The 26,714-nt window shown below is 49.4% G+C and overlaps 1 protein-coding gene across 1 annotated transcript in view; it reads right to left on the bottom strand.

Moving 5' to 3' along the window:
* galnt16 (UDP-N-acetyl-alpha-D-galactosamine:polypeptide N-acetylgalactosaminyltransferase 16) overlaps positions 1–26,714 on the bottom strand; it is a 162,540-nt gene that overhangs the window by 7,293 nt on the left and 128,533 nt on the right. The window contains exons 11-14 of the mRNA XM_038790248.1: positions 23,391–23,483; positions 19,200–19,283; positions 15,795–15,939; positions 11,598–11,714 (exon numbers count right to left, since the gene is read on the bottom strand). Of these exons, the coding sequence (XP_038646176.1) occupies positions 11,598–11,714; positions 15,795–15,939; positions 19,200–19,283; positions 23,391–23,483 (439 nt within the window). The remainder of the gene's footprint in view (positions 1–11,597; positions 11,715–15,794; positions 15,940–19,199; positions 19,284–23,390; positions 23,484–26,714) is intronic.

Raw genomic sequence — 26,714 nt, 5'->3', positions numbered from 1 at the left:
TATCTGAACAAATATCAAAGATGTTTCTTCACAGAAATTAGCTGGTCGTGAAGAAGGGATCTCACCAGCTGTACAGAGTACAGAACTACCATCAATCCCAGAGATCCACGGGTCACCAACAACCGCAATGGGGCAATGGTCTTGTTAGTGGCGGTGCAGAGAAGCGACCAGATGGAATGGTGCGCATCGGTAAGGACCTCCTGCCAGTGGGAGACTGGGACACTTCTAGACCGTAGGGCAAGAAGGATGGCCTTCCAGGCCGTCACATTCTCCCTCTCCACCTGCCCGTTTCCCAGGGGGTTATAGCTGATAGTCCTGCTTGAGACGATGCCCTTACTAAGCAGGAGCTGATGCAGCTCATCGCTCATAAAAGAGGAGCCCCGATCACTGTGGACGTAGGTGGGGAAGCCGAACAAGATGAAGATGCTGTGTAGGGCCTTGATGACAGTGGCCAAGGTCATGTCAGGGCACGGGATGGCAAAGGGAAAACGAGAGTACTCGTCAACGATGTTGAGGAAGTACACGTTACGGTCAGTGGAGGGGAGGGGCCCTTTGAAATTGACGCGGGGCAGGAGGCCTTCACCAGATGAGCCCTGTCTGGCCGATAGAAGTGCGGCTTTCACTCCGCGCTGACTTGGCAGTCCCTGGTCATGGTCCTTACCTCCTCGGTGGAGTAGGGCAGATTGCGGGCCTTGATGAAATGGAGAAGCCGGGTGACCCCCGGATGACATAGGTCATTGTGGAGGGCCCAAAGTCGGGTTTCCTGCGCTGGCGCATGTACCGCGGGACAGGGCATCTGGGGGCTCATTGAGCTTCCCAGGACGATACAAGATATCGTAGTTATAGGTGGAGAGTTTGATCCTCCATCTCAAGATCTTGTCGTTCTTGACTTTGCCCCGCTGTGTGTTATTGAACATGAAGGCAACCGACCGTTGGTCAGTGAGGAGAGTTAATATCCTGGTGGCCAGGTAATGCCTCCAATGTCGCACAGCTTCTAAAATGGCTTGAGCTTCCTTCTCGACAGAGTGTCGAATCTCAGAGGCATGGAGGGTACGGGAAAAGAAAGCCACGGGCCTTCCTGTCTGGTTGAGGGTAGCGGCCAGGGCAAAGTCCAACGCATTGCTCTCCACCTGGAACATAATGGACTCGTCCATAGCGTGCATCGTGGCCTTGGTAATGTCTGTCTTGATGCGGTCCAAGGCCAGGCGGGCCTCAGCCGTCAGGGGAAAAATGGTAGATTTGATAAGTGGGCGGGCCTCGTCCGCATAATTGGGGACCCACTGGGCATAGTAGGAAAAGAATCCCAGGCATCTCTTCAGGGCCTTGGGGCAGTGGGGGAGGGACGTTGCAGGAGGGGGCACATGCGATCGGGGTCAGGCCCTGGGACTCCGTTTTCCGTGACATAACCAAGGATGGCTAGTCGGGTTGTTCGGAAAAGCACTTCTCCTTGTTATAGGTCAAATTAAGGAGTTGGGCGGTGTGGAGGAATTTCTTAAGGTTAACATCGTGGTCCTGCTGATCATGGCCACAGATGGTGACATTATCCAAATACGGGAACGTGGCCGGCAGCCCGTACTGGTCAACCATTCGGTCCATTGTTCGTTGGAAGACCGAGACCCCATTGGTGGCGCCGAAGGGGACGCTGAGGAAGTGGTAAAGACGGCCGTCTGCCTCGAAGGCAGTGTAGACCTCCGGGCGGATAGGGAGCTGGTGGTACATGAACTTCAAGTCTTCCGTGGAGAAGACTCAGTAGTGCGCAATCTTGTTGACCATGTCAGATATGCGGGGAAGAGGGTACGCATCGGGTTGCGTGTACCGGTTGATCATCTGACTGTAGCCGACAACCATCCGGTTCTTCTCCCCGGTCCTAACGACCACCACTTGGGCTCTCCAGGGGCTGTTACTGGCCTCAATGATCCCTTCCCGCAAGAGTCGCTGGACCTCGGACCTGATAAAGGCCTTGTCCTGAGCACTATCATCTGCAGTCGGGGGTGAGGTTCGCAAAGAGCGAGGGAGGGGCAACCTTAAGGGTCGTGAGGCGACAGACAGTGAGAGGGGGCAGGGGTCCACTGAACTTCAGGGTCAGGCTTCGGAGGTTACACTGGAAATCCAGTCCTAATAAGAGGGGAGTGCAGAGATGGGGGAGGACATAAAGTTAAAGTTGGCGTACTTGACGCCCTGTATCACAAGGTTTGCGACACAGTACCCCCGGATCTGCATGGAATGTGATCCGGAAGCAAGGGAGATTGTTTGGAACACGGGGAAAATCCGGAGGGAGCAGCTCCTTACTGTATCCGGATGGATGAAGCTATCCGTGCTCCCAGAGTCAAAGCGGCATGACGTCTCATGCCCATTGACCCGGACGGCCATCATAGAGTTCTTGAGGTGATGGGGCCGGGACTGGTAGAGTGTAACAGAGCCGAGCTGCGGATGACTGGCCCGGTCGGCGGTAGCGGGGTGGTCCCAAAATGGCGGCCTCCATGAGTCGCATGTGACGAGCGGCGTCGAAGATGGTGGCCAGGATGGCGGCCACCACGGGTCGCACGTGGCGGGCGGCGTTAAAGTTGGCGGACAAGATGGCGGCCCCCATGGACTGCACAAGGTGGGTGACGCGTCAGAAGGGGTCAGTACCGGCAGGCATGATGTCACACTGCGGGATCTGTGAGCTTCAGGTCGGAGCTGACAGGCTTTCGATTTGGGAACTTTAGGTCAGGCCAGGCAGACCTTGGCAAATGCCCCTTCTTACCGCACTCATTGCAGGTCGCGTTCCGAGCTGGACAACGCTGCCTGGGGTGCTGGCCCTGGCCGCAGAAGTTGCAGAACGGCCCCCTGGAGTTGGCGGGCAGCCGCGCGGTACAGGTATGGGACACGCCCGGGTCGGGTGGTAGCCGTGCCTCTGGCGTCCACGAGGATGCCTCGTGGTCAGGCGTGAAGGCATCCAAACTCTGGAATGCTGCCTCGAACGAGGTAGATAGCTGTCCCGTGTCCTTGAGGTCGTGAGCATCCACTTCGAGCAGTCGTTGCCGGATATAACTGGACCGGACTCCGGCCACATAGGTGTCCCGGATCATGAGTTCCGTGTGTTGCACTGCCGTAACTGCCTGGCAGGAACAATTCCTGGCGAGTACCCTCAGGTCACGCAGGAATTCTGCCAGCGATTCACCAGGGCGTTGACGCCGCGTGGTAAGAAGATGTCGAGCGAACACCTCATTCACCGGCCTCACGAACTGTCCTTTCAACAGTGCAACCGCCTCTTCGTACGAGGTCGCATCTCTGATTAATAGGAAAATTTTGTGGCTCACCCGAGCGTTGAGGAGACGCAGCTTGTGCGCCCCGGAGACGTCGTCGGTCAAGGATTCGCAGTAGGCCTCGAAACAACTTAGCCAATGCTCAAAGATTGCAGTGGCTTCAGCTGCCTGCGGGTCGAGTTCAAGTCGGTCAGGCTTAAGAGCGGCGTCCATTGTGATATCTTAGCTTATTAAATTGATGGACCATCAATTCACATGAGTCGAGTTGGAGAAGAGAACTGTGGGTTTAATAAGCTAAGAAGTATGCCAGCCTGCTGCTGCTCCCGCACTGAGAGCTGGCCACAGGTCTGCCAATTATATACCTCCCCCGAGGGGCGGAGCCACAGGCAGAGCCAACAGAAGTATCAACACAACAACAGTAAGTAACAGTGAATAAGGAGAACAGTGAACATATATACAGTGGTGGATAACAGTAGGACGAATAACCATAAATATATATATATATACAGTAGTCCCCGTTATACCGCGGGTGTTGGGGTCCAAGACAGCCACCCGCGTTGCATCCGAGCCGCGGAAGCCTACGAAAATTTTGAAAGACTGAGAATTGTCCACAAAATGTGTCCTCCCCCTGAGATGATCATTGGGCAGGCTTACCCACTGGTGCCCGGTTTGCTGATTTATCCGGGTACCTACGCGTCCATCTTGCAGGTTGGGAGTCTCCGGTATGGGGGAGTGATGCCGACTCTTGCCGGGAAAGTGTTGTCGCTGGTGCTGGTCACTAGGACTGTGTCTCCTTTGGCGGGAATCCTGAACTACAGCACAGGAAGGTGACGCTCCGCATCCAGCGGGGCATCCCAGGTTGAGGACCACCATTGCAAGGTAGGGTGCTTAACAATCCTGTCTTTCTTGTTCTTAGGCGTTTTTCATCACAACTGCATGGTTTCCGACTTAGACAATGTTGATTGCTTTTTCTGCGCTTTCAAGTCTCAGGCTGGGATGGCTTGGAATTCAGCCTTTTTGGACCAAAACCTCCCAAGTTCCCTTACAGACTAAAGTGTGGGTTGAGCCCACGAAAAAAGTCGGGGTCCATAAGCACCCCCGCCGTAAATCGCGAACGATATATTACGGAGCGCGGTATAACGGGGGATTACTGTAGTAGCAATACGTGGTTCACCACACGTCTCACTGAAGAAAACTACTGTCTTTACACATAGAACATAGAACAGTACAGCACAGAACAGGCCCTTCGGCCCTCGATGTTGTGCCGAGCAATGATCACCCTACTCAAACCCACGTATGCACCCTATATCCGTAACCCAACAACCCCCTCCTTAACCTTACTTTTTAGGACACTACGGGCAATTTAGCATGGCCAATCCACCTAACCCGCACATCTTTGGACTGTGGGAGGAAACCGGAGCACCCGGAGGAAACCCATGCACACACGGGGAGGATGTGCAGACTCCACACAGACAGTGACCCAGCCGGGAATCGAACCTGGGACCCTGGAGCTGTGAAGCATTTATGCTAACCACCATGCTACCGTGCTGCCCCATCATTGTCTCTATCAGCGGACAAATCTCCAACACATCACCCTGATCCTGGACCTCTTTTGAATGCTGTGGGTTCTATTGTTCTGCAAGCATAAGGGGAGTAAAAGTGTTGTTTTCATGATGCTGAGGGGAATCCATTGTTGCCCCTGGTCCCATGAAACATCAGGGGCTGGATTCTCCGTTTTTGGGACTATGTCCCCAAGCTGTCGTGAGAACTGTGGTCTTTTACGCCAGAAAAACTGGGATCAAAAGGCCACAGATTCCCCATTTTGCTGGTGGCTAGCAGGGAGCTGTCATGGAGCTCGCAGCTCCAGCTGCCGATACGGCCCCCCCATACTTCCGAGTCAGTATCCACACATGTGCACGGTGGTGGCCTCACTGTGCTCCATGGCGGACCCAGCCCATGGACCTGCACTGCGGAAATAGTGCCCCTGATCAGCCGCTCGCTTGACCCGGACAACCTGTACAAAAAACCCCAGTCCCGAATGAGGCCTCCGCTGCCCTCCGATCGGCCCTCCCCCGGATGAGTTTGCAGCCGCCATGGACGGGTATCACGGACAGTGGGACCATGAGTGGTCCACACTGCTGGGTATTCGGCCAGTCGGGGACGGAGAATAGCGGGACAGGCCTCAGGCAATGGCCTGAGGCGGTGGATAATCGGCACGGCGTACTCCACGAGTACGGCGCTTTTAGTGTTATGGAGAATCGCGGAACTGCCGCTGGTCCCGATTTTGTGCAGGAAACTGGATTCTCCATCACCAAACGCAATTTCGGCGTCGGGGTGCGGTGAATCCAGCCCCAGGTTCCCCATCTGTCCTTATAATCCTCACGCTCTCAAGAAATCTGGATAAGATGCGGAAGAAGTTGCAAATTACCATGATGCCCACACATACAACCTATGCAATTATGGAAGCTGGTGAGAGGGAACATCTTTACACTTCAATGCTAGTTCTAGCCCTTAACCATTCAGCGCCTCTACTTTTTCCTGTTCAAATTTCTTCCACTTCTTGACGGTATGAAACTCAAAATCATCCGTTCATTGTAGAGTAGGTTATTCGTCTTTTGTCGGCACCAGACCCAGTCCCTCAGATGGGACCCACAGCTGCTCAGCTCCCCGATGACCTCCCTCCAGACCACCTTGGCCATTCATGATGCCATTTTGTGGTTACTGTCTAGAAAAAGAATCTCTCTGATTTTCTGAACTGCCTGGTGGAGGCTGCACAGTGAACATAGAACATAGAACGATATAGCGCAGTACAGGCCCTTCGGCCCTCGATGTTGCACCGACATGGAAAAAAACTAAAGGCCATCTAACCTACACTATGCCCTTATCATCCATATGCTTATCCAATAAACTTTTAAATGCCCTCAATGTTGGCGAGTTCACTACTGTTGCAGGTAGGGCATTCCACGGCCTCACCACTCTTTGCGTAAAAAACCCACCTCTGACCTCTGTCCTATATCTATTACCCCTCAATTTAAGGCTATGTCCCCTCGTGCTAGCCACCTCCATCCGCGGGAGAAGGCTCTCGCTGTCCACCCTATCTAACCCTCTGATCATTTTGTATGCCTCTATTAAGTCACCTCTTAACCTTCTTCTCTCTAACGAAAACAACCTCAAGTCCATCAGCCTTTCCTCATAAGATTTTCCCTCCATACCAGGCAACATCCTGGTAAATCTCCTCTGCACCCGTTCCAAAGCTTCCACGTCCTTCCTATAATGAGGCGACCAGAACTGTACGCAATACTCCAAATGCGGCCGTACTAGAGTTTTGTACAACTGCAACATGGCCTCATGGCTCCGGAACTCAATCCCTCTACCAATAAAGGCCAACACACCATAGGCCTTCTTCACAACCCTATCAACCTGGGTGGCAACTTTCAGGGATCTATGTACATGGACACCGAGATCCCTCTGCTCATCCACACTACCAAGAATTTTACCATTAGCCAAATATTCTGCATTCCTGTTATTCTTTCCAAAGTGAATCACCTCACACTTCTCCACATTAAACTCCATTTGCCACCTCTCAGCCCAGCTCTGGAGCTTATCTATGTCCCTCTGTAACCTGCAACATCCTTCCGCACTGTCTACAACTCCACCGACTTTAGTGTCGTCTGCAAATTTACTCACCCATCCTTCTGCGCCCTCCTCTAGGTCATTTATAAAAATGACAAACAGCAACGGCCCCAGAACAGATCCTTGTGGTACGCCACTCGTAACTGAACTCCATTCTGAACATTTCCCATCAACTACCACTCTCTGTCTTCTTTCAACTAGCCAATGTCTGATCCACATCTCTAAATCACCCTCAATCCCCAGCCTCCGTATTTTCTGCAATAGCCGACCGTGGGGAACCTTATCAAACGCTTTACTGAAATCCATATACACCACATCAACTGCTCTACCCTCGTCTACCTGTTCAGTCACCTTCTCAAAGAACTCGATAAGGTTTGTGAGGCATGACCTACCCTTCACAAAACCATGCTGACTATCCCTAATCATATTATTCCTATCTAGATGATTATAAATCGTATCTTTTATAATCCTCTCCAAGACTTTACCCACCACAGACGTTAGGCTCACCGGCCTATAGTTACCGGGGTTAACTCTACTCCCCTTCTTGAACAAAGGGACCACATCTGCTATCCTCCAGTCCTCTGGCACTATTCCTGTAGCCAATGATGACCTAAAAATCAAAGCCAAAGGCTCAGCAATCTCTTCCCTGGCTTCCCAGAGAATCCTAGGATAAATCCCATCAGGCCCCGGGGACTTATCTATTTTCACCTTGTCCAGAATTGCCAACACTTCTTCCCTACGCACCTCAATGCCATCTATTCTAATAGCCTGATAGCCTAATAGCATTCTCCTCCACAATATTATCTTTTTCCTGAGTGAATACTGACGAAGAGTATTCATTTAGTATCTCGCTTATCTCCTCAGCCTCCACACACAACTTCCCACCACTGTCCTTGACTGGCCCTACTCTTACCCTAGTCATTCTTTTATTCCTGACATACCTATAGAAAGCTTTTGGGTTTTCCTTGATCCTACCTGCCAAAGACTTCTCATGTCCCCTCCTTGCTCGTCTTAGCTCTCTCTTTAGATCCTTCCTCGCTTCCTTGTAACTACCAAGCGCCCCAACTGAAAATTCACGCCTCATCTTCACATAGGCCTCCTTCTTCCTCTTAACAAGAGATTCCACTTCTTTGGTAAACCACGGTTCCCTCGCTCGACCCCTTCCTCCCTGCCTGACTGGTACGTACTTATCAAGAACATGCAATAGCTGTTCCTTGAACAAGCTCCACATATCCAGTGTGCCCAACCCTTGCAGCCTACTTCTCCAACCTACACATCCTAAGTCATGTCTAATGGCATCATAATTGCCCTTCCCCCAGCTATAACTCTTGCCCTGCGGGGTATACTTATCCCTTTCCATCACTAACGTAAAGGTCACCGAATTGTGGTCACTGTTTCCAAAGTGCTCACCTACCTCCAGATCTAACACCTGGCCTGGTTCATTACCCAAAACCAAATCCAATGTGGCCTCGCCTCTTGTTGGCCTGTCAACATATTGTGTCAGGAAACCCTCCTGCACACATTGTACAAAGAACGACCCATCTAATGTACTCGAACTATATCTTTTCCAGTCAATATTTGGAAAGTTAAAGTCTCCCATAACAACTACCCCGTTACTTTCGCTCTTTTCCAGAATCATCTTCGCCATCCTTTCCTCTACATCCCTAGAACTATTAGGTGGCCTATAGAAAACTCCCAACAGGGTGACCTCTCCTTTCCAAACTCTCACTGCACCCTGAACTCTCACTGCACCCTGGGGCGATACATCTGACGGATTGCGATATCTCCGGACACAGCTGAATCAATTAACGATAGCCACTGAATTTTTTACAAAGATGGAGATTTCTTCTACCTGGACTCTCAAGCGCTTTCAGTTGTGATGTTCACACATCTGACCAAGTGCAATCCTGTCAGAATTTCAGCTTTTAATCCGGGCTTTCTGCCCCTTTAGATACGGTGCTTTCTGCTGCAAGGGGATCAGGTGAGGCAGGTCTCTTGACATCAGAAGTGTGGAACTCCCTCCCGCAAAAAAACAACAGATGCTAACTCATCTGAACATTTGAAATCTGAGATCAATAGTATTTTTCTAACAAAGGTTACGACAGGAAATTAAGCCATGAGGATGGATTTAAAGTAAAGATCAGGCATGATCTCATTGAATCGTGGAACGAGGCATCATGGCCTCCTTCTGTTGCTATTCTGAAGATCCACAAGAAAATCACTGCTCTGGAAGAATACTGGCTGCATATGAAAATGAAAATCGCTTATTGTCACGAGTAGACTTCAAATGAAGTTACTGTGAAAAGCCCCTAGTCGCCACATTCCGGCGCCTGTTCGGGGAGGCTGTTACGGGAATCGAACCGTGCTGCTGGCCTGCTTGGTCTGCTTTCAAAGCCAGCGATTTAGCCCAGTGCGCTAAACAGCCCCAACATGGTTCAAACGTGCCACTCTACTACATAATAGTATGGGAGTATAATCATTAAATATTACTAGATTATCAATCCACACAAGAAGTTCAAACTTTCAAACTCTAATGCGGCAGTTTGAGATTTTGAATTTAGTTTAAATAATTGGGGGATTTGAAAAAAATCTGGTGTCAGTATAGCTGTCAGTTTGTCATTAAAAACACTCCAACCAAGTAACGTCCTTTCAGGCTGGATACCTGTCGGGGTTTATATGGGTCTGCCTTCCCTCACCAACATGGCTGATTTTTTATGCCCTCTGAAGTGGTTTAGAAGTCCCTCAGTTATATCAAACGGTTCAAGGAATGGGCAACAGATGCCAGCACCGTCAGCACCATTCCCTCTAATTTTTACTTTGGAACATGCGGGCAACCTGTCCGAGTGCGTGGCCCCTTCATATTCTTTTGCTTGGCCACACACAAAGTAATTCAAAGGGGCCAACCTGAGTGCTGTCAACATGGGAACTTTGCAGTTGTTGCATTGAGGGGACAACTGCTCGTCAGTAATGCCCATGTCCTGAGAATGAATGGGCTTGAGTGAGTGGGAAACACCAGGTTAGAATCTATCTTGCATCGTTTCATCTTTGCAGGGGTGGGGGGTGGAGATTCGGTGGTTGAGCCATTTTCCGTTTTAAGTGTGCTTCCCGCTGTCTGACCATAGCTGCTATTAGTCAATCTAGTGTTTTATTATAAATATAAACCACAGGTGAAAGTCTGTGTAGTAGGAAACCCTGCACATGTTTTCCATTAAGAATTAGAATGTTTTGAAGAGCAAGTACCAAGTAATACTGTAGAACGCAGGCTGTCTACCTTTCAGTATTGTAACAAAGATATGAAAACTATGTAATGTGATTCATGATTCTTTTAAAAAAGTTATTTTTCCCCCTTCCCTAGATTTATTATGGTAGATTCACTAGCTATTTCCCCTTCCAATGTCCCTTTCTGCTGTACTAAACTTTGTTCACTATTTACCTAGTGATTGACATATCGCAGGGGTCGATCTCTGGTCTGTGCTGAGGGTGTGGTGTGCCAACCGTTGCTTTGAGCAACACTCTTGCTTCTCGAGTCATGGGGCCCGATCGAACGGCCTTGTCGGGCCCTGTAATCTCGCGAGAGGCCACTCGCAAGTTTTTCAACGTTCGGGATTCCTCGCGATATCTAACGAGATCTCGCAAGGTGTCACAGTCTGGGTCCTCACTGGGCGGAATCGCGATTTCCATATTTAAGTGAGCAGTTAGCTTCACTTAAATATGCCTGCGCTGGCATCTCCCAAGGCCCAGGATTGAACTGCCAGGCTGCCAGGGGCACTGCCAGGGTTTCAGGCAGGTTGCCCGTGTCGGGGATCGGGCCCAGGGGTGCCTTGCCCTTATGAGGTATGGTGAGGGGGACACGAGGACCTCTTGACAAGTAAGTTGGGGTGTTGAGGGGGTTCGGAGGCCACGGGGGGCGGGGGGGGGGGGGGTTGAGAGATTGGGACGGCAATGAAAAATGGTGCCCCAATCTCTGCCTGTACTGACGAGCTGAGCTGTCAGTGCAGGAAATGAAGGTAAGTGCTGCCTCAGTGGGGTGTTCCTCACCAAGATCAAAAAATACAGAGACTCATTTGATAGCGGGGCCATTCTTGGCACCCAAAACAGGACTCTGTGTTTCCTGTTAAATCACGCCCATGGATTCAAGTCTTAACCCCAGAGACTTGAGCACAAAACTCACAACTGCAATATAGAGGGAGTGCAGCACTGTCAGAGATGCCATCTTTTGGATGAGATATTAAACCTGTCCTTTCAAGTGGACTGAATAGGCACCATGGTGCAACTAGAAGGACAGAGGAATTCTCCCCTGTGGCCTGGCTAATATTTATCCTTCAGCCAAGCAACTAAAATGCCCATTACCTCATTGCACATAGCAAAATACCACAAACAGAGCCTTGGCTACTGTGTTTCCCCAGATTCCCGGAAGGAAAAATCAGTAAAACTTGGGAAATGGCTGTTGTTGTCCAAACTGGACTTGTAGACTGTAAAATGGAACTCCAAGTACTCATCAATGGCAATTGTTACTGTTTTTGCCTGCTGGGTCACAACAGTGTGTCTACTACAAAACCATTTAATTGGTTCTAAACACTGTTGGCCTACATACCAGGATGACCGTAGAGGAGGAGGAGGTATCCGAGATTGAAGCCTGCCTTTCGGAGAACCCACCCTCTAATTCCTCATTGCCGGAAGGTCAATTCCGACAGTTACGCAGAGTCCGACTCTCACCTGTCTGCCATCCTCCCGATTGCACAGCTCCAATACGACCTGCGAACCTATGGAGAAGTTTGTAATCGCCACACACTTGTCCTGCTGCATGATTAGTGGTCCAGAAAACACCCATTCCTGCAAATAATCAAACATCAAAACCCAGTCACAGCTGCAGTGTAACCTAAATCACAGCAACAACAACAACAACTTGTATTTATATAGCATCTTTAATGTAATAAACCATATTATGCCACTTTATAGGAGCATTATCTTTTACCGGGAAACATACTTCCCAGCAATCAACTATACAATATGTACAGATTTTTTCCTCTTTTCACAGTCCCCCCCCCCCCCCCCCCCCCCCCCCCTGCCCCCCGGCAATGATCAGCTCCTCAAACGCGGTCACAAACATCCCCACAGGAGCATTATCAAATGAAGTGTGACACCAGGCCATGAAGGAGATATTGGGACACATGAGCAAAGGTTTGAAGGAGCATCTTATTTTTCTTTTAAATTTAGAACATCCAATTCATTTTTTTCAAATTAAGAGGCAATTTAGTGTTGCCAATCCATCTTTGGGATGTCGTGGCGAAGCCCTCACAACCACGGGGAGAATGGGAAACTCCACACGGACAGCGACCCAGAGCCGGGATCGAACCTGGGACCTCAAAAGGAGCATCTTAAAGGATGAAAGAAAGGAAGAGAAGGTTAGGGAGAATATTCCAGAACTTAAAACCTCGACAGCCAAAGACGCAGCCACCAATGTTGGAGTGATTACAATCGGGAATGCTCAAGAGGTCAGAATTAGAAGAGCACAGATATCTCAGAGGATTGTGGAAGTGGAGGAGAGGTGATAAGTAGAGGCTGGGCCATGGAGAGATTTGAAAACCAAGATGAGAATTTAATCAGGAGCCAAAGTTGGGATTGGTCAGCACAGGGGTGATAGGTGAACAGGAGTTAGGATATAGGCAGCAGAGTTTTGCACAGGCTTAACTTTAAGACAGGTGGAAGATGGGGGTGTGTTGGAACGGTCAGGTCTAGCAGTAACAAAGGTGACCGATCCAGCAACAGATGAGCTGAGCCAGGTAATATTATGGAGGTGGAAATAAAAGTAAGTAAAGTCGGCAAAGGCTGCTTTCCCCTTTGAGGGGGGAGAGCTGACTGGTGGTGATTCAACCGGAGGGTCACCACAAAGTTGAGAATGTGGGTTGTCAGGGTGGCACGGTGGCGCAGTGGTTAGCACTGCTTCCTCACGGCGCCAAGGACCCGGGTTTGATCCTGGCCCCGGGTCACTGTCTATGTGGAGATTGCACATTCTCCCTATGTCTGCGTGGGTCTCACCCTCACAACCCAGAATTGTGCACAAGGTAGGTGGATTGGCCACACTAAATTGTCCTTTAATTGGAAAAAAATAATTGGGTACTCTAAATTTATTTTTTTTTTAAAGAAAAAGAGAAAAAAAAATGTGGGTCGTCATGAGTAACCTTAGCTGGTCTGAGAATTGAGCTCACGCTGTTGGCTTCGCTCTGCATCACGAACCAGATGTCCAGCCAACTGAGCTGAGCCAAAAGGCTTTGGTCTCACTGATATTTAAATGGAGGAAGTTTCTACTCTTCCAGTACTGAATGATATAAAAGCAGTTCAGCAACGGTGGAGAAGTCAAAGGGAGGTGAAGGTGATGTCGAGCTGGATGGTGTTTGCGTTCATGTGAAAACTGACATGAGGCAGCATGAAGATTAGAAATGGGAGGGAGCCAAAGATAGATCCTTGGGCAGCAGAGGTACCAGTGTGGGAACAGCAAGAGCAATCAGTACATACCCTTAGATAATCATATGGAGAGGTGTTGGCGGAGGATAGTCTGGTCAACCGTGTGAAAGTTTGTAGATATGTCGAAAAAAAAGCGAGGAAAAATGAACCTTTGTCCCAGTCATATAGGTTGCAATTTGTGATTTATAGGAGAACATAATCAAAAATGTTTTTCTTTACATAACCATTATTTTCTTCCAGTTTTCTTCTATCCCCTGCTGATGGAGCTGACCCGTGCTGGGGAAGGTCTTGGTTACTGGGAACTCTGTGATCAGTAGACTATTCCACTATGAACTGATCACAACCAAATGTGATCCTGTCAACAGCTGTGATGAGTGAGAAACTTTGCTGTTGGATTTCCCCTGCCATTCCTATACCACCGGGGCTGCCCCAGCTTAACTGCATTGCCTCAACCTTCATAACTCAAATAAAGATATGGATCTGTTCAATAGAATTGTTCAACAGCGCATCTTCATTTGGGTGAGATGCTAATCTGAGGCTCTGTCAGCCCTTTCAGGTGAATATAAAAGATCCCGTGGCATTATTTCAAAGAGTAGGATGGGGTGGATATCTCGATACCTTTTTTGGGACCTTGTTAGCACAAAACTGACTACTACATCTCCTACCCTTCCTAAATCAGTGAATGTTCTTCAAATATACTTCATTGGCTGTAAATTGGTTTGGGATGTTCTGAGGTTGTAGGGGTAGCAAATAAATGCAAGTCTTTCTTTTTCGGATTTAAAATAGGGAAGGAGCACTCGTTCCCATTCCATGGCTGTACCCAACATGCAAAATACGTTTGAACGGGCACGATACCTTTCACAACCAATTGCAGGCTGACAGTTACTGTCTTGTCACACACGTGAGTGAAGGTGCAGAGTACCATGGAAATAAAAGTAAGTAAAGTCGGCAAAGGCTGCTTTCCCCTTTGAGGGGGTGGTACCTGAGCAATGGGGTACCACCTGGGGTGGTACCTGAGCAAGATTGAGATGTAAAGACTCTGTTGTCCATTCCCAACTCACTTCAAGTCCCATTCACCCATCACCCCTTGCTCGCTGATGTACGTTGGCTCTTGCTTCACTAACCTCGATTTTAAAATTCACATCCTCGTCTATATCTCCCTCCATGACCTCATAAAATAGAGTCATAGAATTCACACAGTGCAGAAGGAGGCCATTCGGCCCATTGAGTCAGCACTGATCATCCGAAAGAGCACCCTACCTAGGTCTACTCCCCACCTTATTGCTGTAACCCCAACTATCTTTGGGACACTAAGGGGCAATTTATCATGGCCAATCCACTTACCTTTGAACTGTGGGAGAAAACGCACACAGAAACAGGGAGAAAGTGCAAACTCCACACAGACAGTGACCCAAGGCCGGAATTGAACCCGGGTCACTGGCACTGTGAGGCAGCAGTGCTAACCACTGTACCACAGTGCCGCCTCAACCCTCTCTATCTCTATAACTTCTCCAGCCTCACAACTTTCCGAGATACCTGTGCTCAGCCAATTCTTTTTTTTAAAATTTATAATAATAATAATCTTTATTGTCACAAGTAGGCTTACACTAACATGCAATGAAGTTACTGTGAAAAGTCCCTAGTCGCCACATTCTGGCGTCTGTTCGGGTACACAGAGGGAGAATTCAGAATGTCCAAATTATCTAATGGCACGTCTCTCGGGACTTGTGGGAGGAAACCGGAGCACCCGGAGGAAACCCACGCAAACACAGGGACAACGTGCAGACTCCACACAGACAGTGACCCAAGCCGGGAATCGAACCTGGGACCCTGGATCTGTGAAGCAACAGTGCTACAAACTGTGCTACCATGCTGCCCACTACCATGCTGCCTATTTAGAGTACCCATTTATTTTTTCCCCCATTAAGGGGCAATTTATCGTGGCCAATCCACCTAACCTGCACATCTTTGGGTTGTGGGGGTGAAACCAACGCAAACACGAGGAGAATGTTCAAACTCCTCACGGACAGTGACCCAGAGCCGGGATCGAACATGGGATCTCGGCGCCTTGAGGCAGCTGTGCTAACCACTGCGCCGTGCTGCCCTAAGCTAATTCTTGCCTCTTGAGCAGCCCCAATTTTTAAATCTCCAGCGTTGGTGGCCATGCTCTCAGCTGCCTCTGGAATACTCTCCCTAAACTTCTCTGCCTCCCTACTTCTCTCTCCTCTTTGACTAAGCTTTTGGTTACCCTGTCCTAATATGTCCTTGCATCGGCCAGTGTTAAGCTTAGTTTGATAACGCTCCTGTGAAGCACCTTGATATCTTTTACTATGTTAAAAATAGTATATAAATACAAGTTGGTGTGTGGGATCTTCCGACCCTTCCCCTGCCGTGGAAAATCCCACCCGTAATTTTGGAAGAGACAAGGTATTGAAACTTGCTTCTCACCTGGCTGTAGGGGATACTGTTTTGCATCTCTGAACACTGCCCCAGGGTGATGATGGTATTGCCCATTTTGTAAGGGGCTTGAGACTGCATGCACCTCCCCCTCTGTCTCACCACAACCGTTTCAGACACTTCCTTTTCTGGGATTCTAAAGCAAAAATAAACATGTGAGGGCCATACAACATGCTGCACTCAGTCATGACTAATTGGATAGAAAGCAATACCTGAGGAAATACACATCATATACGACATGGATATAAGTGTGACACTAATACACTTGTTAAAGAGTCAACAATGGATAGTAATTCTTGGAAAGGTGAAGTGTAATCCCCTCACAAACACCTCTAGTAATATCACCACATGTCCACATTATTCCTCAAAAGGATGACAAATGTTTTCAGACATCTGCTTGACTCCCAATGTTATAGCGGTTTTGTTTTTGGCTTCTTCTGTCTCACAGCCACATTGTTGTATAATCTCTGGCTAACATCCATTTGGAATAATGTGTTCTGTCCTGGACTGTACATCCTGAATTTTTGTAAAGCCAGAAGGATTCCACGCTCTATCCAAAATGGCACCAGAACCTGAATTCCGGAGGTTCCGCCCCTGAACTCAGCATCCATCTATTTGTCGGGGGGGGGGGGGGGGAGGGGGGGGGGGGGGGGGGGGGGGGGGGATAGGAGTGGGTTGTAGTTTGCACATCCATGGTTCACTGAGGCAGCTGCACATGTAAATATGCACCTGCCTTCAAACATATGCAATCTATGTTGCTGGGATATCAAAACAAGACTTGTGGGCTTTGGTCATTTGAAGCAAAGGTCTAAAGATGCTGGAGTTATTTGGGGGAGGGGGGTACCCTTTCAGACAGGTCCTTTTGGAGAGGTAAGGTGCGATTTAGGATTGTTAATAGTAGACATGAATGTACATAAAATGTGGATAAGCTCAATGGAACTGTCAAGCTGTCAAGTCATTTAAATCCCAAGCCTTTTAAACTTTTGAGAAACAAAATCCTGTTGTGGTTCTGCTTGCAATTTCATGAACTGTCTGTTGATATAAGCCTGAGGGCTAACTTATGATTAATGCTGCTTGAATGCTGCTATAACCTGCCATTATCCCAGTGGGGAGGCCTGTAAGTTTACAATTTAATTGACAGCTCCAAATGCTTCTAAAAAGATTAGCTCTATTTTATGTGCAGCTATGAATATGAGTGTTTACATATGGGATTGAGTACTTGTAGGAAATATCCTCACAAAAAGAGGTAACTGCTATTAGGGAACTCACTAATGTAGATCTGAGGCTTCACTTGGTAGACGGCAAGAACCAGGAACTAATTGCATTGGGCCTAATAAGTAAGACAACATTCAATATATGTGACAGGACACAGATAGGCTAACAGAACCAATAGACAAGAAGATTGAATTTAACACAGAGAAGTGTGAGGTGATGCATTTTGGTTGAAAAGCAACATAGATTTAATAGCAAAATTCTAAAGAGGGGGCAGAGTGACCTGGGGATTCATGTGCATAGATCTTTGAAAGTGGCAGGGCATACTGAGAGTAATTAGCAAAGCTTTTGCAATCTTGTGCTTAGGAATAGAAGACATTGAGTTCAAAGTTATGCAGAAGCTTTATAAAGTTCTGGTTAGGTTACAGGTAGAGCATTAAGCCAGTTCTGGCCATGTCTTTAGGAATACGTGAGGGTCCAGAGGAGATTTACCAGAATGGTACCAGAAATAAGTTTAGCTACAAGCTTAGGTTGGAGAAACTGGGGTTGTTCTTGGAACAAAGGTGTTTTGAGGGGAGATTTGATAGAGTTTTTCAAGATCATGACAGGACTTGTAAGATAGACAAAAGGACCAAGGGATGTAGATCTATGATTTTGGGCAAGAGATGCATAGAGGTGGCAGCACAGTGGCGCAGTGGGTTAGCCCTGCTGCCTCACGGTGCCGAGGTCCCAGGTTCGATCCTGGCTCTGGGTCACTGTCCGTGTGGAGTTTGCAAGTTCTCCCCTTGTTTGTGTGTGTCTCGCTCCCACAACCCAATCCACTAGGTGGATAGGCCATGCTAAATTGCCCTTATTTGGACAAAATGAATTGGATATCCTAAATTTAAAAAAAAGAGATGCATGGAGAATGTGAGCAAGAATATTTTTATATATTGGCTGATTATGACCTGGAACTCACTGCCTGTGAGGGCGGCGATGGTTGATCAATTATTTATAAATGATCAATCATTTATAAAGAAATTTGATCTGCACTTGAGGGAAATAAACCTGCAAAACTACAGAGATAGAGTGGGAGAATGGAACTGACTGGATTACTCTAGAGAGAGGCAGCATGGACTCAAAAAGGTCAGATGTCAGAATATCTACAGTCACAGTACTAAATAGCTAAACAAGAAATCTTCCGACGCAGATGAAGTATGTGCCAGTGTCTGCGTTTGGTGCCATAATGATCTATGTATGAGCGCATTACTGCCAGTCTCTGGAATACAGCGTGTACAATACCATCCCACCAGTTAAAGGATGTGCAGTTTCAGCAAGAGCTGCCTGCCTCCAGGTTCAACAAGGCAACGTAACAGGCTCAGGAAGATAAACACATGCTTCAGCAGGCAGGCCCCGCTGAAGAACCTTGCTGCTGAGCCTGGAGGCACTAGGCAGGCTGCTGCTGTTTATCAGGCCACGTGTACATTGTAATAATAACAGTAATAAAAGGTTTAAGGAGCTCCCGGCTCCAATTGATTTCTATTGTACAAAGAGGGGCAACAGCAAGACTCACCTTCTGCTGGAGTGCGGTGAATTAGACCAAGGTTTGCCAATGCAATTAAATCCCCATTCATATGCAGTGCACCACCGGCTAGACGATTCAATTTCAGTGTGACAGGTTTACATAGGAAAGTTGCCAATTTCAGAGTGGGCATAGGATTTTACTCTATGTGCAAAGTTGACCAAACAAATTGTGATAAATATGTGATAACATGAATGAAATAAGGCGGGATTCTCCCCTAACCAGCGGGCGGGCCGTATCGGCGCCGAGGAGTGGCGTGAACCACTCCGGCGTCACGCCGCCCAGAAGTTGCGGAATCCTCGGAAAGACTGGCGGAGAATCCGGCATCTGGGCCGCACCCCCCCCCCCCCCCCCAGCGATTCTCCGGTCCGGCGGGGGGGTCGGAGAATCCTGCCCTAAGTTTTGAAAACACGAAACCTGCAGCTGTAAGCAGTTGAAATGAATGAAATGAAAATCACTTATTGTCACGAGTAGGCTTCAATGAAGTTACTGTGAAAAGCCCCTAGTCGCCACATTCCGGCACCTGTTCGGGAAGGCTGTTACGGGAGGAGAATTGTAAATCCCAATAATGGAGAGAGAACAGAGGGTAAGAGAGGAAGCTAATTGGAAACCTGCAGTCCTACCTCAGCTCAGGATAGACATTCTCTAGGTACCATTGAAAGGACTTGCACTGTAGTTTCTTCCTCAGCTGCACTCGGTCTGCAATACTGAAACAGAGAGCAATATGTTTTGGATCTTCAAATACAAATTAAGGGTCTCAGTTTATAACCAAGTGATTCAACCCATTAGAAACATGGCTATTTTTGTGCCCCATTTGATGTGCATTTCCTGAAATAGTCCCATTCAGAAATTCAGAAGGCCTCAATTGACTTTGATCCTCTGGATACAGATAGGTATAGGTAGCACAGGGAGATCAGCAGGTGCCTCAGTGGTTAGCACTTGACCCTTTGACTCAGAAGGTTGTGGGTTCAAGCCCCACTTGAGCACACAATCTAGGCTGGCACTCTGAGTGCAGTAATCAGCAACTCTGCACTGCTGCTAGTGCTGCCTTTAATGGGAGATATAGCCTTTAAAGATCCTATTGCACTGTTCGTAGAGGAGGAGGGTTATTCTCCCTATTGCCAATGATGCGCTATCAATCGTACTAAAGACTCGAATGGGTACAACAGAGGCTTTATTGCAGTTAGATATTTATCCTCAGACTGCAGCTGGTAGAATGGCTGCTCAGGAGAACTCATGCATATTTATATGGCTCCTTGTGGGCAGAGCTAGCCGGCAGGGGCTACCGGCAAACCTGTAGTATAGGTACTACTGTACATCCCCTAATATAGGCACACGCACAATTACACAGTGGATCACCACATTCACCCCCTGTTTAAAATGAGTCCGGCGGGGGTGGCGTGGAACTATATACAGAATTGTGAATTATTTACAGAGGGGAGGGAAAAAAAAATATGTGTCCATCTTGTGACACGGTGCCCGTCAGAAGTTAAGTCTGTCCGGTGGTCTGACGGTTCGCTGGGAGCGACGTAACAGTGGTGGCGATGTCTGTACAGGTGGTGGCGGCATCGACGCAATCGGTGCTGGCGGTGTTGGTGCTGGTGGTGTTGGTGCTGGCCAGTAGCTGGATGACTCCGGGAGCGTGCCGAAATCTTCCTCGTCCTCTAGCGTGGGCAGGGGAAGGAGGGATGGACCTGGTGGTGCTGGGAGCGCGGGTGGCGCGTGGGTGGGGAGGTGTGTGGGAGTGGGGGTGGCGCCCGAGGGAGCAAGGTCCCTGAGCGAGACCGTATCCTGGCGGCCGTCGGGGAACTCCACCCCACTGGGCGTAGTAGGAGAAGAACCCCAGGCAGCGTTTGAGGGCCTTGGGGCAGTAGGGAAGGGGGAGCTCCATGAGGGGGCGCATGTGGTCGGGATCGGGCCCCAGGAGTCCGTTTTGGTCTACGTAGCCGAGGATGGCCAAGCGGTTAGTGCTGAACACGCACTTCTCCTTGTTGTAAGTGAGGTTGAGGAGAGATGCGGTGTGGAGAAATTCGGCAAGGTTGGCGTCGTGGTCCTGCTGGTCATGGCCGCAGATGGTGACATTATCTAAGTACGGAAACGTGGCCCGCAGTCCGTACCGGTCAACCATTTGGTCCATTTCTCTTTGGAATACCGAGACCCCGTTAGTGACGCCGAAGGGAACCCTAGGAAATTGATAGAGGTGACCGTCCGCCTCGAAGGCAGTGTATGCACGGTCCGATTTGCGGATGGGGAGCTGGTGCTATGCGGATTTAAGGTCAATCGTTGAGAAGACCCGGTACTGTGCAATCTGATTGACCATATCAGATATGCGAGGGAGGGGGTACGCGTCGAGCTGCGTGTACCGATTAATGGTCTGGCTGTGGTCTACGACCATCCTGTGTTACTCCCCAGTTTTAACCACTACCACTTGGGCTCTCCAGGGGCTATTGCTGGCCTCGATAATACCTTCCCAAAGCAGTTGCTGGACCTCGGACCTGATTAAGGCCTTGTCCTGGGCGCTGTACCGTCTGCTCCTGGTGGCGACGGGCTTGCAATCCACAGTCAGATTGGCAAAGAGGGAGGGAGGGTCAACCTTGAGGGTCGCAGGGCAGCACGGTGGCCTAGTGGTTAGCACAACCGCCTCACGGCGCTGAGGTCCCAGGTTCGATCCCGGCTCTGGGTCACTGTCCATGTGGAGTTTGCACATTCTCCCCCGTGTCTGCGTGGGTTTCACCCCCACAACCCAAAAATGTGCAGAGTAGGTGGATTGGCCATGCTAAATTGCCCCTTAATTGGAAAAAATAATTGGGTAATCTAAATTTTTTAATTAAAAAAAAAAACCTTGAGGGTCGTGAGGCCGCAAACGGTGAGTGGGTGTAGGGGCCCACCTAATTTGAGGGTGAGACTCTGGAGGTTACATTGAAAATCCAGGCCCAGTAATAGTGTAGCACAGAGATTGGGGAGAATGTACAGGCGGAAACCGCTGAATTCAATGCCTTGCACGGTGAAGTTAACCACACAGAAGCCTCGGATCGGGACAGAGTGGGATCCGGAGGCCAGGGAGATCCGCTGGTTGGCGGGATGGACCGCGAGGGAGCAGCGCCTTACCGTGTCCGGGTGGATGAAGCTATCGGTGCTCCCGGAGTCTAGTAGGCAGGAGGTTGCGTGGCCGTTGATTAGCACCATCTTCGAAGCGGTGGCCAGGTTGTGAGGACGGGACTGGTCCAGCGAGATGGAGGCAAGCAGCGAGCGGTCATCCGAGGAGTCCGATTAGGAGCGGCAGCGACCCGGTCCAGCGGTCCAGTCACGAGGGGGAGACAAAATGGCGGCGATGGCGACGTCCGAAGGACCTGTGGGGGCAAGATGGCGGCGCCCATGCAGCGCACGTTGCGGGCACGGGGCAAGATGGCGGCGCCCACTGGGCCGCACGTGGACCTGGGGGGAGAAGATGGCGGCGCCCACTGGTCGCACGTGGCCCCGGGAGCAGAGGATGGCGGCGCCCATTGTGCGATCGGCTGGGGGAAGGGAGCGAAATCGGGCGCGATAGCGACTACTGCGCGGGCCTGGCACACCGCCGCAAAGTGGCCCTTATTGCCGCAGGATTTTCAGGTGGCGGCGCGGGCTGGGCAGCGCTGGTCGGGGTGCTTCTGTTGGCCGCAGAAGTAGCAGCGGGGACCCCCAGAGTGCGTGGTGTGGCAGGCAGCGCAGGGATATTGCGCAGGAGTAGCCCCAGTCGGGGGGGTCGGTTGCGGAGTCCACGAGGGGTAGGATGGATGGGCCGCGCGGCGAGCGGGGTAGGACTGGACATTACGAGAAGCGACCGTCATGGAGAGTGCTAAAGCTTTCGTCTCCGCTAGGTCGAGCGCGACCCATTCCAGCAGTCGTTGCCGGATGGGGTCCAATGCAATCCCCGTCACGAATGCATCACGCATGAGGAGATTGGAATGTTCCATGGCCGTGACGGCCTGGCAGCCGCAGTCCCGTACGAGAGGGATAAGGGCCCGCCAGAAGTCTTCAATCGACTCACCAGGTAGTTGTACGCGAGTGGCGAGTACATGCCTTGCAAATAGAGCGTTCGTCTTCTGGACGTAGTTTTGTTTAAGGAGGTCCCTGGCGCCTGCGTAATTCGGTATCAGCGGGAACACGCTGGAGCTCAACCGTGAGTAGAGAACCTGGATTTTCTGAGCTTCCGTCGGCTCGGGGGTCGCTGAGTTGATATAGGCATCAAAGCAAGCCAGCCAGTGATTAAAGTCCTTTCTGGCGTTTGGCGAGTGCGGATCCAGCTGCAAGCGATCTGGTTTGATCCTGATGTCCATGATGCAGAAAATCTAACTGTAATAAATTGATGCGCTAACAATCGTACTAAAGACTCGAATGGGTACAATAGAGGCTTTATTAGTTAGTAGTTTATCCTCCGACTGCAGCTGGTAGAATGGTTGCTCAGGAGAACTCATGCATATTTACACAGCTCCTTGTGGGCGGAGCTAGCCGGTAGGGGCTACCGGCGAACCTGTAGTATAGGTACTACTGTACATCCCCTAATATAGGCACACACACAATTACACAGTGGATCACCACAGCCAAGCCATTACATTCCAAAAAAATCAGAAACATCTGATTGATGTGGACAAAATGGCTGCCACTGTTTCCGATGTAGTTAAAGTCACTCCACTTTGAAGTAGCTCATTGTGCGTGCGGAACATGGAGATGTGACAAGGTGCTCTGTTCAAACAGATAGAAATTCAATGGATTTGTAAGGAAGAGACAGGAAATACGAATGAAAAAGAAGTTCCTTAAAGGTTTCACAGACTTACTTTCCATAGGCCTTTCCAACAGCTGAGGGCCTGGCTTCATAGTAGTATTGTTTATAGTCATCCATCCAGACCTCCACAGTGCGTTTGGTGTTCCTTCAACAAACACATGCAAACGTTCTTCAATATCGGAACTTAAAATAAAACAGGAACTCGTCAACTAACCACCCATTGTCACACGGTAAACAGCCTGAACTAATTCATATTATACTAATCATTTCCCTCTTCTCTTTTTTTATCAACCCATCACCTCTCCCCTCAACTCATTCACCATCTTTCTGTTTCCTCTGATAACTTCCCATACTTCAGTTTTTATCTGGTTGAATTGTGTAGTCAAGCTGCTAATTTTATATTGCCAGCCACATGTCCATTATTTAATGGATTGCTCTTAGACTTCTGGGCCAGAATTCTCCGGCCGTTTGGATTCTCTGTTCCCACCGGCAGCACAACCCCGCCCATGGATTTGCCGGTGCTGTGGGGTGGCATCAGTGGGAAATCCCGCTGCCAGCGAACGCCGCGTCACCAAGACAAATACGGCTGGGGGACCGGAGTATCCAGCCCCTGGTTGCATTTGAGTCCCAGATAGTGATCTTTGACCCATTGGTGCAGAGGGTGATCATTGGGTTGCTGTATCTGGGAGTCCAGCTGGTTCGGGATTGGGCGCAGCTTCTCAAATTGAATTACATTAGCCTGGCAAGAAGGGTCAGGGCGGATTTACAGAGGTGGGACAGCTTTCTCTTGTTGCTGGCGGGCCGGCTTCAATCCATTTCGATGAATATCATAGAATTATCATAGAATTTACAGTGCAGAAGGAGGCCATTCGGCCCATCGAGTCTGCACCGGCTCTTGGAAAGAGCACCCTACCCAAGGTCAACACCTCCACCCTATCACCATAACCCAGTAACCCAACACTAAGGGCAATTTTGGACACTAAGGGCAATTTATCATGGCCAATCCACCTAATCTGCACATCTTTGGACTGTGGGAGGAAACCGGAGCACCCGGAGGAAACCCACGCACACATGGGGAGGATGTGCAGACTCCGCACAGACTTGCGCACATATCTTGCTGCGACTCTTGTTTGTATTTCAATTCTTCCCAGTTTTTCTACACAAGTCGTTTTTCCGGGGGATGGAGCGGCTCCTAATGCGTTTCATATGGACGGGAGAACTCCTTAGATTCGGAGGGGGGTCCTACCGAGGGGTAGGCAGGCGGGGGTGATGGAGGGGGGGGGTTGATGCTGCTGAATTTGATGTTTTATTATTGTGCGGCCAATGCGGAGAAGATGTTGGGGTGTTGTGGTGACCAGGAGGCTACCACAGTGCGGATGGAGTTGTGCAAAGAGTCTAGCTTGGAGGCACTGGTGACGGCGTCTCTGCCGTTTGCTCTGGCGAAATTTTCTTTGAAAATATAGCAGCATTTTAAGCTGGGGGCGGTGTCAAGATGGGGCCCCTATCTGCACAAATCATTTGTTTGAGCCGATGAAATTGGATGCCACATTTGTGGGGTGGAAAGGTAAGGTGCTGGTGAGGGATTTGTTTCTGGAGGGGTAGTTTGCCAGTTTGGAGGAACTGAAGGAGAAAGCAGGACTTTTGGGGGGGGGGGAGGGGGGGGACTTTCAGGTACAGAGCTTTGTTCGGTGGACATTCCTGGCATTCTCGGTCGCACCGCTGTCCACTTTACTGGAGAGGATACTCTCCTGTGCCGTGTTGGAAGAGGGCAGCACATCCGGGATTCCGGGATATATAGACGGATCTTGGGGAAGAGCAGGTTTCGGTGGATGAGGTGAAAGCCAGGTGGGGGGAGGAGCTGGGACCCATTTTGGAGGAGGAGGTGTGGAGTAAGTCCCTCTGTAGGGTGAATGCTACATCATCCTGTGCAGGGTTGAGCTTGATCCAGTTCAAGGTGGTGTTTAGGGCGCACCTCACCAGGGCCAGAATGAGTCCATTTTTTTGCGGGGCTTGAGGATAGGTGCGAGAGGTGTTTGAGAGGGCCCGTGAACCACACATATATGTTCTGTTTAGTCCTGTCCCAAATTGGTGGGTTTTTGGGGGTCTTTCTTCAGCACAATATCGACAATCTTGAATGTTGATTTAGAGCCCTGTCCGTTAGTAGCTACATTTGGGGTGTTGGATTAGCCGGAGTAAAGGACGGTGAGGGGGCAGATGCCCTGGCATTCACCTCATTGATTGCTCAACGGTGGGTTCTGCTGAGTTGGAGACAGGCGACACCACCTCGTGCCTCAATGTGGTTAGGTGACTTGATCCGTAGATGCGGCTGTTCATATTGTACTTCAAGGAATTGGTCACTGTTAGCTGTTAGTGGGACAGGGGGGTGATGTTGTTTCGTTGTATTTCCGGGTAGGGTTATTGTTACTGTTCTCAGTTTAGATTTTTTTCTTTTGTTAATGCATCTGTCAGTTTTCTTTTGCTGTAAATTTTTAATATAAAATGTTAAAAGTTCAATAACATAAAAAAAACCATAGGGTTGTCGTCCGGTCTGATTATGGTCATGCTTATGTCTAGATAACAAGCAGCTGAGGAGGTTTGTTTGGTCCAGTTGCCTGCCTCTCTTCTGTGCTATAGTGTTCCTGGAGAGGGAGCATACAATGTCTGGCAGTATGCTTGAGACCTTTTGCAATTGGGCGACCCTGTGATAAATTCCCTTTATTTAGAATTTCCAGTTTATGTTCCGTGCTCCTTTAAAAGGGGGCAGTTATTAAGTCTAAAAGATTATGACAATTGCCATCCTCATAGTTAATTAATATAAAAATGGTAACTTTGCAACACTAAGCAACAAAAACTTGCAGGGCACTGTGCTTAAACTGAGATGTACTCCCTCAGGTTTTGAGGATTGAGGGGTAATCAAATCGAGGCGTTTGAAATAATTAAGGGCAGGGAGAAACTATTTCCTCTGGTGGGGGGAAATCCCGAACCAGGATGACACAGTGGTTAGCACTGCTGCCTCACAGCCCAGGGACCCGGGTTCAATTCTGGCCTTGGGTGACTGTGTGGAGTTTGCAAGTTCTCCCCATATCTGCATGGGTTTCCTCCCACAGTCCAAAGTGTGCAGGTTAGGTGGACTGGCCATGCTAAATTGTCCCTTAGTGTCCAAAAGGTTAGGTGAGGTTACGAGGAGTGGGCTGGGTAGGGTGTCCTTTCAGAGGGTCGGTGCAGACTCGATGTGCCGAAAGGCCTCCTTGTGCAATGTAAGGATTCTATAATTCTATGAGCCCAGTCATTCAGAGGTAATGTTAGGAAACACTTCTAAGAGCAGTGGAAATGCATAACTCTCTTTTTCAAAAGGATACTGTTGGAGCTTTCAAGA

This window comes from Scyliorhinus canicula, chromosome 2 (genome assembly GCF_902713615.1).
Source record: "Scyliorhinus canicula chromosome 2, sScyCan1.1, whole genome shotgun sequence".
NCBI lineage: Eukaryota > Metazoa > Chordata > Chondrichthyes > Carcharhiniformes > Scyliorhinidae > Scyliorhinus > Scyliorhinus canicula.
Note: the sequence above shows the minus strand (reverse complement) of the source record. Positions and strands in the feature narration are given on the sequence as shown.